Source organism: Gorilla gorilla, chromosome 1 (genome assembly GCF_029281585.2).
Source record: "Gorilla gorilla gorilla isolate KB3781 chromosome 1, NHGRI_mGorGor1-v2.1_pri, whole genome shotgun sequence".
Lineage (NCBI taxonomy): Eukaryota > Metazoa > Chordata > Mammalia > Primates > Hominidae > Gorilla > Gorilla gorilla.
In genome coordinates, this window is record NC_073224.2 from 228,184,314 (window position 1) to 228,198,938 (window position 14,625).

The following is a 14,625-nucleotide window of genomic DNA, read 5'->3' on the forward strand; positions in this document are numbered from 1 at the left end:
TGGGTGAAGAAGGAAGACCTTGTCTCTACAAAAAGTTTAAAAATTAACTGGGCATGGTGGCGTGCACCTGTAGTCTCAGCCATTCAGGAGGCTGGAGGAGGAGGATCACTTGGACTTTGAAGGTCAAGGCCACACTAAGCTGAGATCATGCCACTGTACTTAGCCTGGGTGACAGAGTAAGACCCTGCCTCACTCTTTCTTTCTCAAAAACAGAAAACAAAGTCTCTGTTGCCCAGGCTGGAGTACAGTGGTGGGATCTTGGCTCACTGCAGCCTGGACCTCCTGGGCTCAAGTGATCCTCCTGCCTCAGCCTCCCCCTACAGGTACATACCACCACGCCCAGCTGATTTTTTTTTTTTTTTTTTTTTTTTTGGAGAGACAGGGTCTCACTTTGTTGCTCAACTCCTGGCCTCAAGTGATCCACCCATCTCAGCCTCCCAAAGTGCTGGGATTACCGTGGCTGACCCTGTCACTTAAAACAAACAACGACCAAAAACAAAAACAAACAAACAAACAAACAAAAAACATCCAGAAAATCTGAACAGTGTGTAATGGTATCTCAGCATAGTTTTGACAGAGAAACTGATGGGTGTGTAATGGTACCTCAGCGTAGTCTCTTTTCAGTTGAGAAGTGAGATTAAGCAACTTTTAAATGCATAAGCCATTTGGATATCTTTTTGTGAAGTCCTTATTGAAGTATTTTGCTCATTTTTGTAGTGAGTTCATGTTTTTTATTTCTTACTGCTTTGTAGGAGTTCTTATATATTCTGTATACCAAGTCCTCTGTTGAACAGATGTGTTGCAAATATCTTCTTCCATTCTGTGACTTATCTTACTACTCTTTAAATGGTGTCTTTTAATGATCAGACAGTCTTAATTTTAAGGAAATCTGCCTTATCAGTATTTTCTTATATGGTAAGAGCTTTCTGTGTCCTGGTTAAGAAATTTTTGTCTACACCAAGGTCATAAAGATATTCCCATGTTTACTTATACAAGTTTTATTGTTTTACTCTTCACACCTAGATTTTATTTATGCTCCACCTAGAATTTATTTTTATGTACAGTAGGAGGGAGTGGCCAAGATTCATCTTTTTTCTGATAAATATTGAACTAAGTAATATTTACTGAAAAGGTCATCCGTTCCACTACCGCAGTATGGCATAAATGCTGTCAAAAGTCACGTGATGGTATTATACATCCATTTCTGGATTCTCTCTTCTGTTTCACTTTGCTCTGCTTTCTACTAATGCCACACTGTCTTAATTACTGTAGTCTTGTAATAATTTCTGAAATCGAATAGTGTAAGCTCTCCCCAACTTTGTACTTTTTCTCCAGGGTTACCTTAGCTGCTCTTTGCGCTTTTCAACTGCAGAGAAATTTTAGAATCAGCTTGTCAATTTGCTTCCAAAAAAACTGCTGGAATTTTTATCAGGACTGTACTGAATCTACAGATCAATTTGAGGAGCAACGACAACTTTACTGAATCTTCCAACTTACTGACATGGTATGTCCCTTCATCTATGTGGGTCTTTTAATTTTTCACAATAATGTTTAATTGTTTTCTGTGTAGAGGTCTTATACGTCTTTGGTTGGGTTTATTCTTAGATACTGTGGTAGATTTAAAATGACCACATATTCTTTGCATCTTCTGTCAAGTGGTGAAGTCTATGTTCCCTCCACCTGAATCTTCACTAGCCTTGTGATTTGCTTCAGCCAATAGGATGCGAGAGATATAATAATGTGTGACCTTTGAGCCTGGGCCTCAAGAGAGCTTGGAGCTTCTGCACTGCCTGTTTTGAAGCTTCCACCACGTGAAGAAGCTGGGAGTAGCTTCCTTGAAGATGGGAGACCATGTGGAAAGGGGTTCTGCTGACAGTCAGCACCAATCCGCTGTACATGGGACTGAGGTCATCTCATACCATTTAATCGCGTTTAACTGCCAGGTGACTGCAGCCATATGAACAACCACTGGTGAGACCAGCAGAAGAAACACCCAGCTAGGTCTAGTCCAAATTATTAACCCACAGAATTGTAAACAAATAAGATGGTGGTTGTTTTAAACCACTGCAATTTGGAGTCATTTGTTACACAATAATAGATAATGATACAGTATTTAATGTTTTCTTTCTCTCCCTCCCTCCCTCCCTCCTCTTACCTCTCATCTCTCTCTCCTCCTCCCCCTTCTCTCTATCCCTCCCTCCTTCCTTCCTTCCTTCCATTTTTATAGAGACAGGGTCTCCCTATGATGCCCAGGCTGGTCCTGAACTCCTGGGCTCAAGTGATCCTCCCACCTAGGCCTCCCAAAGTGCTGGGATTACAGGTGTAAGCCACCACACCCAGACCTGTTTTCTTAATAGCCTCCAAATTTTTCTTTTCTCTGTTATTATTGCTGACATGTAGAAATACAACTGTTTTCTATACTGTCTCTAGTGACCTTACTAAATTTACTTATTCTAATAACTTATCTGAAAATACTTTTAGATTTTCTAGTAAATGATCGTGTTTTCTACAAATAACAAAGTTTTTATTTTCCTTTCCAGCTCCTATACCTTTTACTTCTTTTTCAAAAAGATCATCCTTGACTTATTTTACTGGCTGAACTCCCGTGTAACGGTGAAAGAAGTGGTGATAATGGGTATCTTTCCTTTATCTCAAGAAAAAGCTTTTACTATCTCACCAATTAGTATGATGTTTGTTGTAGCTTTTTAACAGATAGACCTAAACAGATGAAAGCAGTTATCTTCTATTTTTAGCTTGCTGAATTTTTACTGTAGATGGATGTTAAAGTTTGTCAAACAGCTTTTATGCATTTTTAATTAATCATATTCTATTTTATCGTGTTGATGTGGTAAATTACCAAATTTATCTGCAAATGTGAAACTGAATGTGCATTCCAGGAAAAAATCCAATTTGGTTATATTAGACTTCTTACATATTTCTGTTTTTGATTTACTAATATTTTGTTCAGATTTCTTTCTTCTATATTCATGAAAAAGTGCTGGTCTATAATTTTCCCTTATTATTTGATAATTTTTTAAAAAAAATTATAGTTTTCTGGTAAACTTCTTAGATACATTCATAGTATTTTAAAACTCTATGTCTAAAAATACCAACATCCAGTTTATCTATGGTTCTGTTTCTAGTGTTGGTTTTTTCTCTTGGTCTCATCTCATCTTGGCCTGGTAATTTGTGACTGAATGCAACATTTTGTATGAAAACTTACAAAGATTTTGGATGAGTTTTTAGCTTGTGGTAGGCAGTTAGAGTAAGAAGCATAATGCCTAAATCAACCAGGGTTTGGGTTTTCTCAAGGCTGTGTTTCAGTCTTTATCTAAGTTCTGGTGTGTTTCAGTCCTTATGAGGCCTGGTGTAGTCCTTTAGCAGTCTCAACGAAAACCAATGCCACTCCTCCACTTTTAATCTCCCTAGTACCACAAAACTGCTGAAAAGACTGTTTAAGTTCTTCAGCCTCTTAGCTGCCACTTTTTGCTTGATTTCTCTCAGACTGTGTCACTTAGAAATCATCAAATATCTCAAGAAAGAAAGTACCTCAGATTATTGGGGTTTGTTTTCTGCCTGTCCCTTCTCTGTAAGATATTAGCCCTTCAATTACCAGCTCTCTTAGTAGCAATGAAGTCTAAGTTTTGCTCTGCTAGCCCCATGAGACTGCCAAAAGCTTTACTTGCATTCTCTGCCTGTTGGCAGCTGCTTTCTGCTTGGCTTCTTCACCTTTCTCCCCACACTGCTTACAAATCAGAAAAAGTCTCAAGAATAAAAGCAAAATAAATGTTGGGCTCACCTTACTGAGTTTCTCTCCTCTCATAAATCTTGAACTCTCCAGTCCTGGCTGTTTTGGTAGCTTTCCAATGGCTTCACGTGGACACTCCCCAACCCCGCCCCCCCACGATCTGTCTTTTCTTGAAGTTCTCAACTAGCCTGGGTCTGCTATAAGCTGGTTAACAATCTCTGGATATGGGTCTATTTTCTGATTATATCTTTATTTAAAATGATTGATATTTCAAGGTGTTTACAAGGCATGCCAAATACTCTTCCTTACCGAATATAAAAACACTTTTTCATGCTAATATTACCAGTAAATCTCTGATTCACTTGGAATTTATCCTTACATAAAGTGTCAAGAATAAATCTAATTTTATATTTTTTCTATTGTGATTTAGTCTAATAGCACTATTGAAAAGTCTATATACTCCCCACTGAATTAGTCTCTTTATTATATATTAAAATTTCATGTGCAACTTAATGACATTTCTATTCTGTTTTCTTACTTATAATCTTTTTGCATGTGTCTTCTGAGACTGCCTTAAATTATTTTGGAACAAGAATACATTTAATTGAAATTCAATCATATAATGGAAGAAAGGGTGAAATCTTTTAAAACCATAGAGAAGGGAAAACTTTTTTGTAACTCAAAATTCAGATTCAAGACTATGCTTTCAGGGATCATTTCTACAGTTTGTTACTAGAGAATTTCTCTGAACATGTAGTTTTCAAAAAAAAATTAGATTCAAAACAGCAAAAGACTAATAAATTTGACAACATAAAAATAAACAGCTCTTGTATAATTAAACACAAACACACACACACACGCCAAAAGCAAAGTAAAAAGACAAAAAGCTGAAGAAAAAATACTTGCAACTTTCATCAAAGACATAACTTTTAGAAAGAGCTTCTAAAATTAAAGAGATAAAAGGCCTGACAGAAAAATAGACAAGTGACATAACCAGACAGTTCACAGAGAAAAATCTGGACCTTTAACATACAGATCAGGAAAAGAAGAAGTAGAATAAATGAAAACAGAAATAGGCAGAGAAGCAACAGAGCAAGAGGAGAACCAGAAAGGACAGATGTCAAGAACAGGGAAGTCAGCAATGTCAGAATGGCAGAGGATGCTACAAAGATAAGGCTAGAGAGAAAGGTCACTGGACTTGGTGCCTTGGGAAGTCACTGATAACCTCCTGCTAAGTAATTTCAGAATATTTTAGAGATTAATAGCAACCTCAAGTTGAGCTGGGCCCAGTGGCTCACGCCTGTAATCCCAGCACTTTGGGAGGCTGAGGTGGGCAGATAACTTGAGCCCAGGAGTTTGAGACCAGCCTGGGCAACATGGTAAAACTCTGTCTCTACAAAACATACAAAAATTAGCCAGGCATGGTGGCACGCACCTATAGTCCCAGCTACCTGGGATGCTGAGGTGAGAGGATCATCTGAGCCCAGGAGGTTGAGGCTGCAGTAAGCTGTGATCATGCCACTGCACTTCAGCCTGACAGAGTGAGACCCTGTCTTCCCCAGCCCCCAAAAAAGTCCAACATCAAGTTAATTCAGCCTAACTCTCCCTCTCTCTCTCTCTCTCTCTCTCTCTGGTATAAATAAAACAAGAAATGTTAGGTGGATGGCCTAAAGTCATATGGCTAGCTACTTGATTTTAGACTTGAATATGTGCATTTTCACAATAGCAACAACCTATTAGGTAGAAAGCATGGAGGGTATTATTTCTCCTGAAAAATGTTCTGCTATTCATTCACCCATGCCTCACCCCCTCTCATGGTGAGTGATGATAAAATACGTGAGCAGGCCTTATTTTCCTCATTTCACTGTCAGAGAAACTGAGTGAACATTCAGTAAGCTCAACTGCTTTGCTTAGAGTCATAAAATAAACACGCTGGGAAAACAGGGTACTGACATCAGTTCAGCACTCTGTTTTGCCAATACTACTTTTGAGCGTTACTTTATTCTCAGAGAAGAGAAAATGAGATCAAAACAAAGGCTTAAGGTAAAAAGCTTTTATACCCCAACTTTGTCCTTGCAACCAAATATTAAAGAACCACACAAAGTAGCAAAGACTTTGAAACCTCTACTGAAATGTCAAAACCTTCATCATAGACACTATTACCTTTCTGAATGACTAAGGTGCTTGGTCTGAATCGAGGAAATATTCTGGCCCTTAAGTAAAAGTTATCCTTACCTAGTCATTTACTGCTTTTGGGACTCCACATTTGAAAAAGCTGAGATACAGCCCAGTGGTATGAATTATTCTGCCACCTTCAGGTTAATCTGGTCAGTCAAAGTCGATGAGATGAGGGAACGAGCCAAACAGGGCTTATTCTTGTAGTAACTAAATGACTAATCAAATACAGTAGTATACAAAGTTGATGCTTATTTACTCAAACAGCAGACAGTTTCCTGTTATAAAATGGATTTTGGAGAAGGCAATCCTGTGTTCATAAGCTCCTAATAAAAAGAGGAAACTGTCTATTTCTACCTCCCCACGCGAAAACTGCTGAAGTCTTCCAGAAATTTCATAGAGTTGAAAGAAGAAATACCTGTCTATATACCATAAGGTCTCAGATCCCAAGCTATTCCCTCGGCCATGTCCTTTCCTTTCTTAGTTTATCCTGCACTAAACAAAACTGTCTGGAATTCATTCTTTAAAGGTTTATTTATGGTACATAGAGACTGTTTATGTGAAGCAGGGTATTTGCCTATTTCCCTCTTGGGACAATGTTTAAAACTACAGGGATATTTCCCTCTCTGGCACTTTCTGAAATACAATTAACAATACTGGATCTTTTTTCCTTTTAACAAATCTGGTTTTTATTTAGGGAGGGGAGGAAAAAAGTAAAGGGTCTGAAGTTTCCCAACAAATTATTTCAAGCCTTTGAGAAGACAGTTTTAAGCTTTTTAAATAGTGTCTTTGTTCGAAACTCCCCCTAACCCCCACCCTCTCACTCTGACCATTAAAATGTGGGTTTTCTTCCAAACTAGATTGCTCAATTAAAGCCCTTCTTTTGTAATACCCCAATGCTCTAAATGGAAAAAGGACTGCTGTAGGCCACCTCATGAAACCTTTTAAAGGCTCCTGGCCTCTTTTGATCTTTAAAAAAAGCCAAAAACACGTATAAACTACCTGGCATTTTCAGTATCACTCGGCCACTTTCTAACACGCAAACTTGAGAGAATGGAGAGAATGGGGAGTCAGGCAGAAATGCTGTGCTTTTGGTCTCTGCATTTGTGAAATGGGACTATTATCTCCCCATTCTTCCACCGCAGAGTAAGGAATCCAATTGAGATAGCAGATGTGAAACTGCTTTCAGTCCTTTTGAACAGACACTATATCTGGCAACAATGTACCCTCAGTGTAAACCTGAAGAGACTTCCCTCTGAGATTTCTGACAGTCTCACTTCTGGCCTGGAGTCAGGAGAATCAAGATAATTATTCCTTCAATACCAAAGACGTGGTTTACCTTTTAGTCAGGCTCTCGTGACTCCTGTTCAGGGACAGGACTCCATTTTCTAAGCACATACTTTTAGCCATTATATATTCATCTAAAAGAGCATAGTACCCTTTCTAAGAGCTACTAATAAAGGCATATTACTCTGTTAGAAAACTCTTTGAATAAATGACATTATTTTATGAGTCCCAGACTCCACTAGGAGACTCAAGACAGTAAAATGTGACTCCCACAAGCTGAGAATTTAACTCTTTAGTCCCAATTCCCCGCACCCTGCTGGAAACATTAACTTACTACACTCGGCGTGCCCCCTACACACCTCATCACATGGCTGCTCCATGTAATTGTTTCACAATGATTTGAAAAATGCCCTGAAAATGTTCCCTCAATTCAGTGCCAGAGGAAACATTCAACTGAAATGATTTCGTTGATTGTATGCCGAGCGCACACACAACCATCCTGTAACTGGGGGGGCTGGAGCTACTTCGACTGCAGAAAATCAGACTGCTTTTCTCAGTCTGGGGAGTTTTCTGCTGGGAGCAATTTGAAGGGAATAGTGAGGTGTCTGTGTTTCTTAGTAAGATGATTTTAAAAACAAGAAGTCCTCAGCCCTCAGGAAATGCTTCACACTGGTTTGCTGGGCAAGTGCCAAGCGCTCTGGGTGAATATATACTTTATCAAACAAACCCATTCCAAAGGTCACACAAGTCAAGTGGATACTTGTGGATATTAACAAGATAGTGCTTTTCCCATGGTTTTCCCCTCACTCCCATGCTAACTATAAGTATCTTTAATCTCCTGGGAAACATGAAATTAAAGCGAATGAAGCAGACAGGGCAGTGAGTGAAGGGCACGCTGCACTCTTCCAGAGATGGCTGCAAGAGCCATTCCTGCTCCAGGTCCCCACCAGCACTCCCTGTGGCTTGGCCCCAGTTTGCCACCCCAGTGCTGTCACCCTTGCCCTACCCTTACCCAAATGTGATCTGATGTTGACCAGACTACAGTCTCATTACCTGTGTGTCGATTTTAGAAGCTGTGAGTTGGCAGACACGGCCACATGAGGCCCACACATGTGTTTTGTTAGGCCCACAAGGTTTAAAAAAACCAAAAAACTTGAATTGGTTGCCAATGTTTAAAAACCAGGAGATTCCACATAAAAATCCAGATTTCCGGTTTCTCTTTAAAAATCTGAAGATCTGGCAACACCAGGTTCACATTCCTCCATGACAGCAAGCGGCTGGAGCGGGTTGTGGCGGCCCCTTCAGATGCAGCAGGCACTCCTGGTTGGGCAGACACGACGCCACCCCGGTGTGCAGCTCCACTCGCTGCATCGCCAGCACAGCTCCTGCGGGCATCTACGTTAGGACCCTAGACTTACTTCTTATCTGCTCATATCTCTAGCTGTTCCTGCGCAGCAAGACGACTATCTTGTAGCATCTTAGAGGAGGCAGCATGGGGCAGTGAGAAGAGTCCTCAACTGGTGGTTAGTAGGAAGATGGAGGTCTTCAGTATTATCTTTAAGTGCAACAGAATGAAAAACCAGAACCAATGGGTCCAAGCTGCAGGGGGCTGACTTTGACTCAAACTAAGGAAACACTTTCTAACACCCCTGGATCCACTCCTGCTCCTACCACTTCCTAGCCACACAGCCTTGACTAACAAAACACTTTGAACTTCAACTTCCCTGTCTACCAAGCAAGTACATCACTGAGGACTCACAGGTCTAAAATTCTCTGGTTCCTTATGTTCTATGGGGAAGCATAGTATAGTGAAAAAAAAAAAATAGACTTTAGAGTCAGACAGGCTTGGATTTGAATCCCAGCTTTCTTCCTTAATGAAGATAAAGTTTATGGCTGAAAATGAAGACGGTGTTCAGGCTGTGTCTAGTAAGTAGTCATCAAGATGGTCTAAGGGTTTCATCCTGATGTGGTGGTAGAGAAGGCCATATCCCAGTGGGTAAGTGGGCTGAGTCTACTTTAAACACTCCTAGTAGACAATCCTAGTGACAATCATTCAAAAAGAGGTGGATACTTAGGAAGACAGAAGTAGGAAGGTGAACAGGCCTCGGGCACAAAAAGAAGATGCTGTCTTGACTTTGCTTTTTCTCTTGATCCTGGACACAACTTTAGGAAAAAGGCTTTTATCTCACTGAGGTAAGCCAGGAGCTAAACAGAGAGCAAATGGGTTTTACAGAATTATCTGTGAATCTCTTGAGCTACTCCTTGATCTTCGGCAATGTCGTATTTAAGTTTTGTTGTTTTTTTTTTTTTTAAAGACAAATACACGTAAGTCAATAACCTTCTGAAAAAGGAAATCTGTAAAAATAAAATGTCTGCTATGAATGATGATGAGGGACAAAAAAAAAAGCACACACACACACAACAACAAACAACAAATAGTAAACACACTCATTCTTTTCCAAGGAAAAATCATCTAAAAAAATTTACCCAAATAGCAGCTCACCTTAAGATCCAATGGGAGCTTGTTGGAGGTGAACACACTTAGCTTGATCTGAGGAATGCTGATTTTGAGATTTTCAAAGTAGTATCGAATTGGTGTTCCACCTTGCTCAGCTGTCTTTTCATGGAGGTTTTCATCATATTTTTCCACCTCTGGTACAAAGGAAGAATTAAAAAAACAAAAAAGAATTTCTTAGTCTCATGATCCACAGAATCCACTTTGTATTCACATAGAAAAAAATCATCAAAAAAAGGAAACCATCTATCATTCTCAATTTAGTTTGTGAGGGTACAGTGACGTGTATAGTATTCTGATGCCATTCTTTGTGAGAGTAGATCTGTTTTGTGTTGTTTATCAAAAAAGAAGACTAGCATGTTAACCTGTGACTCCATACCATCCAACAGATGTCATCTTTGGAAAAAATCATCCAGATGGAAAAGCCAAAGGCCACAGGTGTATTTGTTAGCAATGTTATTATCAATGACCCAGATTATCTAAATTTATTTTCCTAGGATCATATCCAAATAAGGTCTTGGAGTGCAGTGTAACTGAATCAAAATGGACATCACCAATTCATGAATCTGAGTGAAACATAAATGCCTGAAAAAGAATCAGGCTGCGGGCTGTAGAGACGTAATATCACTACAAGCAGCGCCCTGTCTCCCAAATGGTGGACATCCATTTAAATAGGACAATCAAGGCAGATTTTTTACTTGCCATCTCATGAAATAAAAGGAGTAGCATGGGCTACAACACAGCAATGTGCTCTTTGCACTTGATGCTGTATGCACATCCAACTGGGCGGCATATTTTGCCTTGGCTTCACGTGCCTTGGAAATAAAACCAGAGAGCTGGCACACATCTACTTATCAAACACATTTATGTTGTAAGCTATCATCAGTGCTACTTACAGAAAAATGATACTGCAACAGAGACCTGCCCATTTATGCTGAGGAAGCAGAAACAGCTACAGACAGGATGGCAGGTACTTTAAGGAGCAGCAGGACTGGGCTTGTGGATCTGAGGGCTGCATGCTGCCTCTGTCCCATCCCATCAGCACTGGTGACAACATACCAAAAATATGGGATGCAACCCCTCAGTCAGCTCCCACTTCAGTGAAAGGCAGGCAAGGATTTTACAAAAGTCGAAATCCATGCTTGAGGAGAAATTTATTATAGCAACTTACAAGAAAATTTACAAGAAAAGCATGTCAAATCAAATTTAAAGTAAAACTTCCCAGGAAGGTACCAAAACAGAATGGATACCTGGCAGGCAGGCTCCCAAGTGGCTGTCTGAATACAAATAAACACTGGCGTTCCAACCCAAAGTGGAAAACACAGCATTAAACAGACAGGATCTTGCTCTTGATCCCAAATACTCTTAAAGCTTAAATTCTAAATCTGGGATAAAAAGAACAAAAATATTTTTCTTGCATTGTGTGTATGTATGTACATGTGTACACACATTCCCAGTGATTTTTTTCTCTAGCCAACATGGGCAGATAAACATAAAAGCCTCTTTCTTATCATTTCTTCAGGCTCAATATTTAGTTTAGGCTTCAAAAGACTGAGTATTACTGACTTTTTTCTAAGCTGTATACACAGCCATGAAAAGCCCATCTAAGAGCGGAAGGAAAGGCTGTGATGAGGAATCGAAAAGAAGCAACAGCTCAATTATTTCTGTAGCACTGCTGGAAACCTGGGCTTTTCAATAGCTTATCTTACTCCCTTCTACAAAGAAGAGAGTAAATAAGTAGAAACCTTTGTAATTACAAAAAGGCACAAGGGTTTGGATGTCAAAAGTTAATGAATTGAGGCTAGCCAATTTTATTTTCTCAACTAAACCAAAGGAACTGCCAAAGGGATTTCTGATTCTTGGCTTGGAGTCTGTTTAATAAACAAAGGTTAGGAAACAAAGTGGTTTGCTAAATGACTAATATCATTTCTGTCATCCTAGAGCAGATGAATCAAAAAAATGCAAAGCAAAGAGGAATAGTATACTGCTTCCCAAAGGTGTACCACCGGATACTACAGGATTCCAGAAGACGCTCTGAATGGCTCCTTTAGTTCACAGAGATAACTCAGACAACAAGTAATACTTTGAAAAAGCACAACTGAAACACAAGCCTTAGCTTCCTAGCTGAGGCTGAGATGTGGAAAGGGAGCCTATCAGACACCAAGGGGCTACCTATTTTTACAAACAGACTCAAAAATACCATCTTTGGACCAATTCCCAAACACAGACATAGAACATTCAACATTACCTGATTCTGCTTGATCGTAGCCAAAGAAACTTAGCAGCTTGAGGAGCAGTTTCTCCTCAATTTGCACTGTGAATCTCTGAGCTGTGATCATCAGATGCTAGAGATAAAGAAATTCTGATTTAAAGTGTGAACACCAGAAGGAACATTCATCTGTGCTATTAAGAAGGCCTCAATGACATGGTATGCTTTCATTAATCATGTGGCTTTATAACTATAATGCCAAATTATTTCTGGGTTATCTCTCTCTATATTGTTATGATTAACTAAAAACTCCAAAAGATGTTTAATAGATGGTTTGCCATTCTACTGTTTGGTTCCCAGGCAATCTGGGCCTCATTAGTCAGGATTCCAGCCTCAGATGCACTGTGGTGGATGAACTTTATGGTGTGTGCTCAGATGGATGGCAGCTAATTTAAGGAGCAGCATGGCTGGGCTTGTGGATCCGAGGGCTACAGGCAGGCTTGGTCCCATCAGCACTGGTGATAAAGGACCAGAAATATGGGAAGCAAGCCCTGGTTGGCTCCCACTTTTCCAGAGTTTGCTGCTGGAACAGCTAGCTTGTGCATGGAGACTCCTCCAAGAAAGTTTATCATTTGTAACTATCTGCTTTTGGTAAACAGTGTGGTAACTTAGGTAGCAGCACATCTGTCTCAAGGTCAGACCCATCATAGCCCTTTCCCAATATTTCAGGGTTATTCTGTGTGTGCGTGTGTGTGTGTGTGTGTGTGTATGTGCGCAGGTGCACATCTCACTCTATCACCCAGGCTGGAGTGCAGTGGCGTGATCGTGACTCGCTGTAGCCTCGAACTCCCAGGCTCAGGACCTCCCACCTCAGCCTGCTAAGTAAGTAGTTGGGACCACAGGTGCTTGCCACCAGGTCCAGCTAATTTTTGTATTTTTTATAGAAATGGGGTTTCACCATGTTTCCCAAGCTGGTCTCAAACTCCTGGGCTCAAGAGATCCACCCGCCTTAGCCTCCCAAAGTGCTGAGATTACAGGTGACAGCCAGTGAGCCCAGCTGGGGTTATTCTATTTTTAATAATAGATCTGGATCATGCCTGGTCCTGACCTATCTAGAAGATGCTATACTTTCTTACAGTGACTTCACTCTGATGAATATGGACTCTGGCCCATATGGACTCAGTACCATCAAACTGTCACCTGCAAGGTCACTGAAAACACAACTGAGAAGGAGGAGTTCCTGTCAATTCCTCCAAACAATCTATTATGTCACATGTGGTTTAACCCTGCAGAGCTATTCCCATCAGCACCCGGCACTGCTGCTCTGAGACTTGGCTGTGAGAGAACAAATCAACGTTCCAGCATGGCATCAACCCACCAGCCTCCTCCACCAGCCCACCTTGTAGATGTTGGTCAGTGCACTCTTACTGGGGAACTTCACTGCATTGACTTGCACAGCTGGGCCGGTCTCGATGACCTCATTCTCATTGCTCAGGGGAGTCACATAGAGCATGAAGGGCTGCGTGGTACCAATGAGCTGATTGTCCACCTACGGCCACGGAAAGGTAGCAAAGCAAAAACAAAAACAAAAACAGACTAGTGGCTCAGTTTTCATTTTTACGCTTGAGTGGGCCCTCATAATGCACAGGTTGCTCAGAAAGTACCCTTGTCATTTCACTCGATCTCAATAGCAGTTCACAAAAGGGCAGTCATAATAAAGTAAGCAGTCATAACAACAGACGCTAAATTTCATTAGGGGAGTGCTTTTCTAAGAGAATAGATTTTGTTTTCTCACCTCAAAAAAATAAGTATGTGAGGCAATACATATATTAGCTCAATTTAGCCATTCCACAACATAAAAATATTTCCAAACATCATGTTGTACACGATGAATATATACATATTTTTTTGTTTTTTTGAGACAGTTTCACTCTTGTTGCCCAGGTTGAAGTGCAGTGGTGGAATCTTGGCTCACTGCAACCTCTGCCTCCCGGATTCAAGCGATTCTCCTGCCTCAGCCTCCTGAGTAGCTGGGATTACAGGCATGCACCACTATGCCCGGCTAATTTTATATTTTTAGTAGAGACGGGGTTTCTCCATGTTGGTCAGGTTGGTCTTGAACTCCTGACCTCAGGTGATCTGCCCACCTTGGCCTCCCAAAGTGCTGGGATTATAGGCATGAGCCACCGCATTCAGCCAACTATATACAATTTTTATTCATTGGTTAAAAAATCAACTATTGGCCAGGCGCAGTGGCTCACACCTGTAATCCCAGCACTTTGGGAGGATGCGGCAGGCAGATCACGAGGTCAGGAGTTTGAGACCAGCCTGGCCAACATGGTGAAACCCCGTCTCTACTACAAATACAAAAATTAGCTGGGCGTGGTTGTGGGCCCCTGTAATCCCAGCTACTCAGGAGGCTGAGGCAGGAGAATCGCTTGAACCCAGGAAGCAGAGGTTGCAGTGAGCCGAGATAGCACCACTGCACTCCAGCCTGGGTGACAGAGAGAGACTCCGTCACAAAAAAAAAAAAAAAAATCAACTATTTGAAAAAAGTAATTTTTTAAGTCCACGACCTGCTGAATGAAAAAAAAAATTTAATTAAAAAAATAAAACAGGTGATACTACGTGCGAAGCTCCATGCTAGCCACTTCATATGCATGATCCCAAGTCACATCATACCTGTAACGC

General features: G+C 40.6%; 1 protein-coding gene and 1 pseudogene across 6 annotated transcripts in view; one reads left to right on the top strand and one right to left on the bottom strand.

Moving 5' to 3' along the window:
- VPS13D (vacuolar protein sorting 13 homolog D) overlaps positions 1 to 14,625 on the bottom strand; it is a 281,804-nt gene that overhangs the window by 98,565 nt on the left and 168,614 nt on the right. For all 6 annotated transcript variants that reach the window (XM_031007143.3, XM_055384705.2, XM_031007141.3 and 3 more), the window contains 3 exons: positions 13,334 to 13,483; positions 11,974 to 12,070; positions 9,714 to 9,862 (listed from right to left, as the gene is read on the bottom strand). In XM_031007143.3, coding sequence (XP_030863003.3) covers positions 9,714 to 9,862; positions 11,974 to 12,070; positions 13,334 to 13,483 — 396 coding nt within the window. The remainder of the gene's footprint in view (positions 1 to 9,713; positions 9,863 to 11,973; positions 12,071 to 13,333; positions 13,484 to 14,625) is intronic.
- On the top strand, positions 4,443 to 4,526 carry LOC115933360 (uncharacterized; annotated as a pseudogene).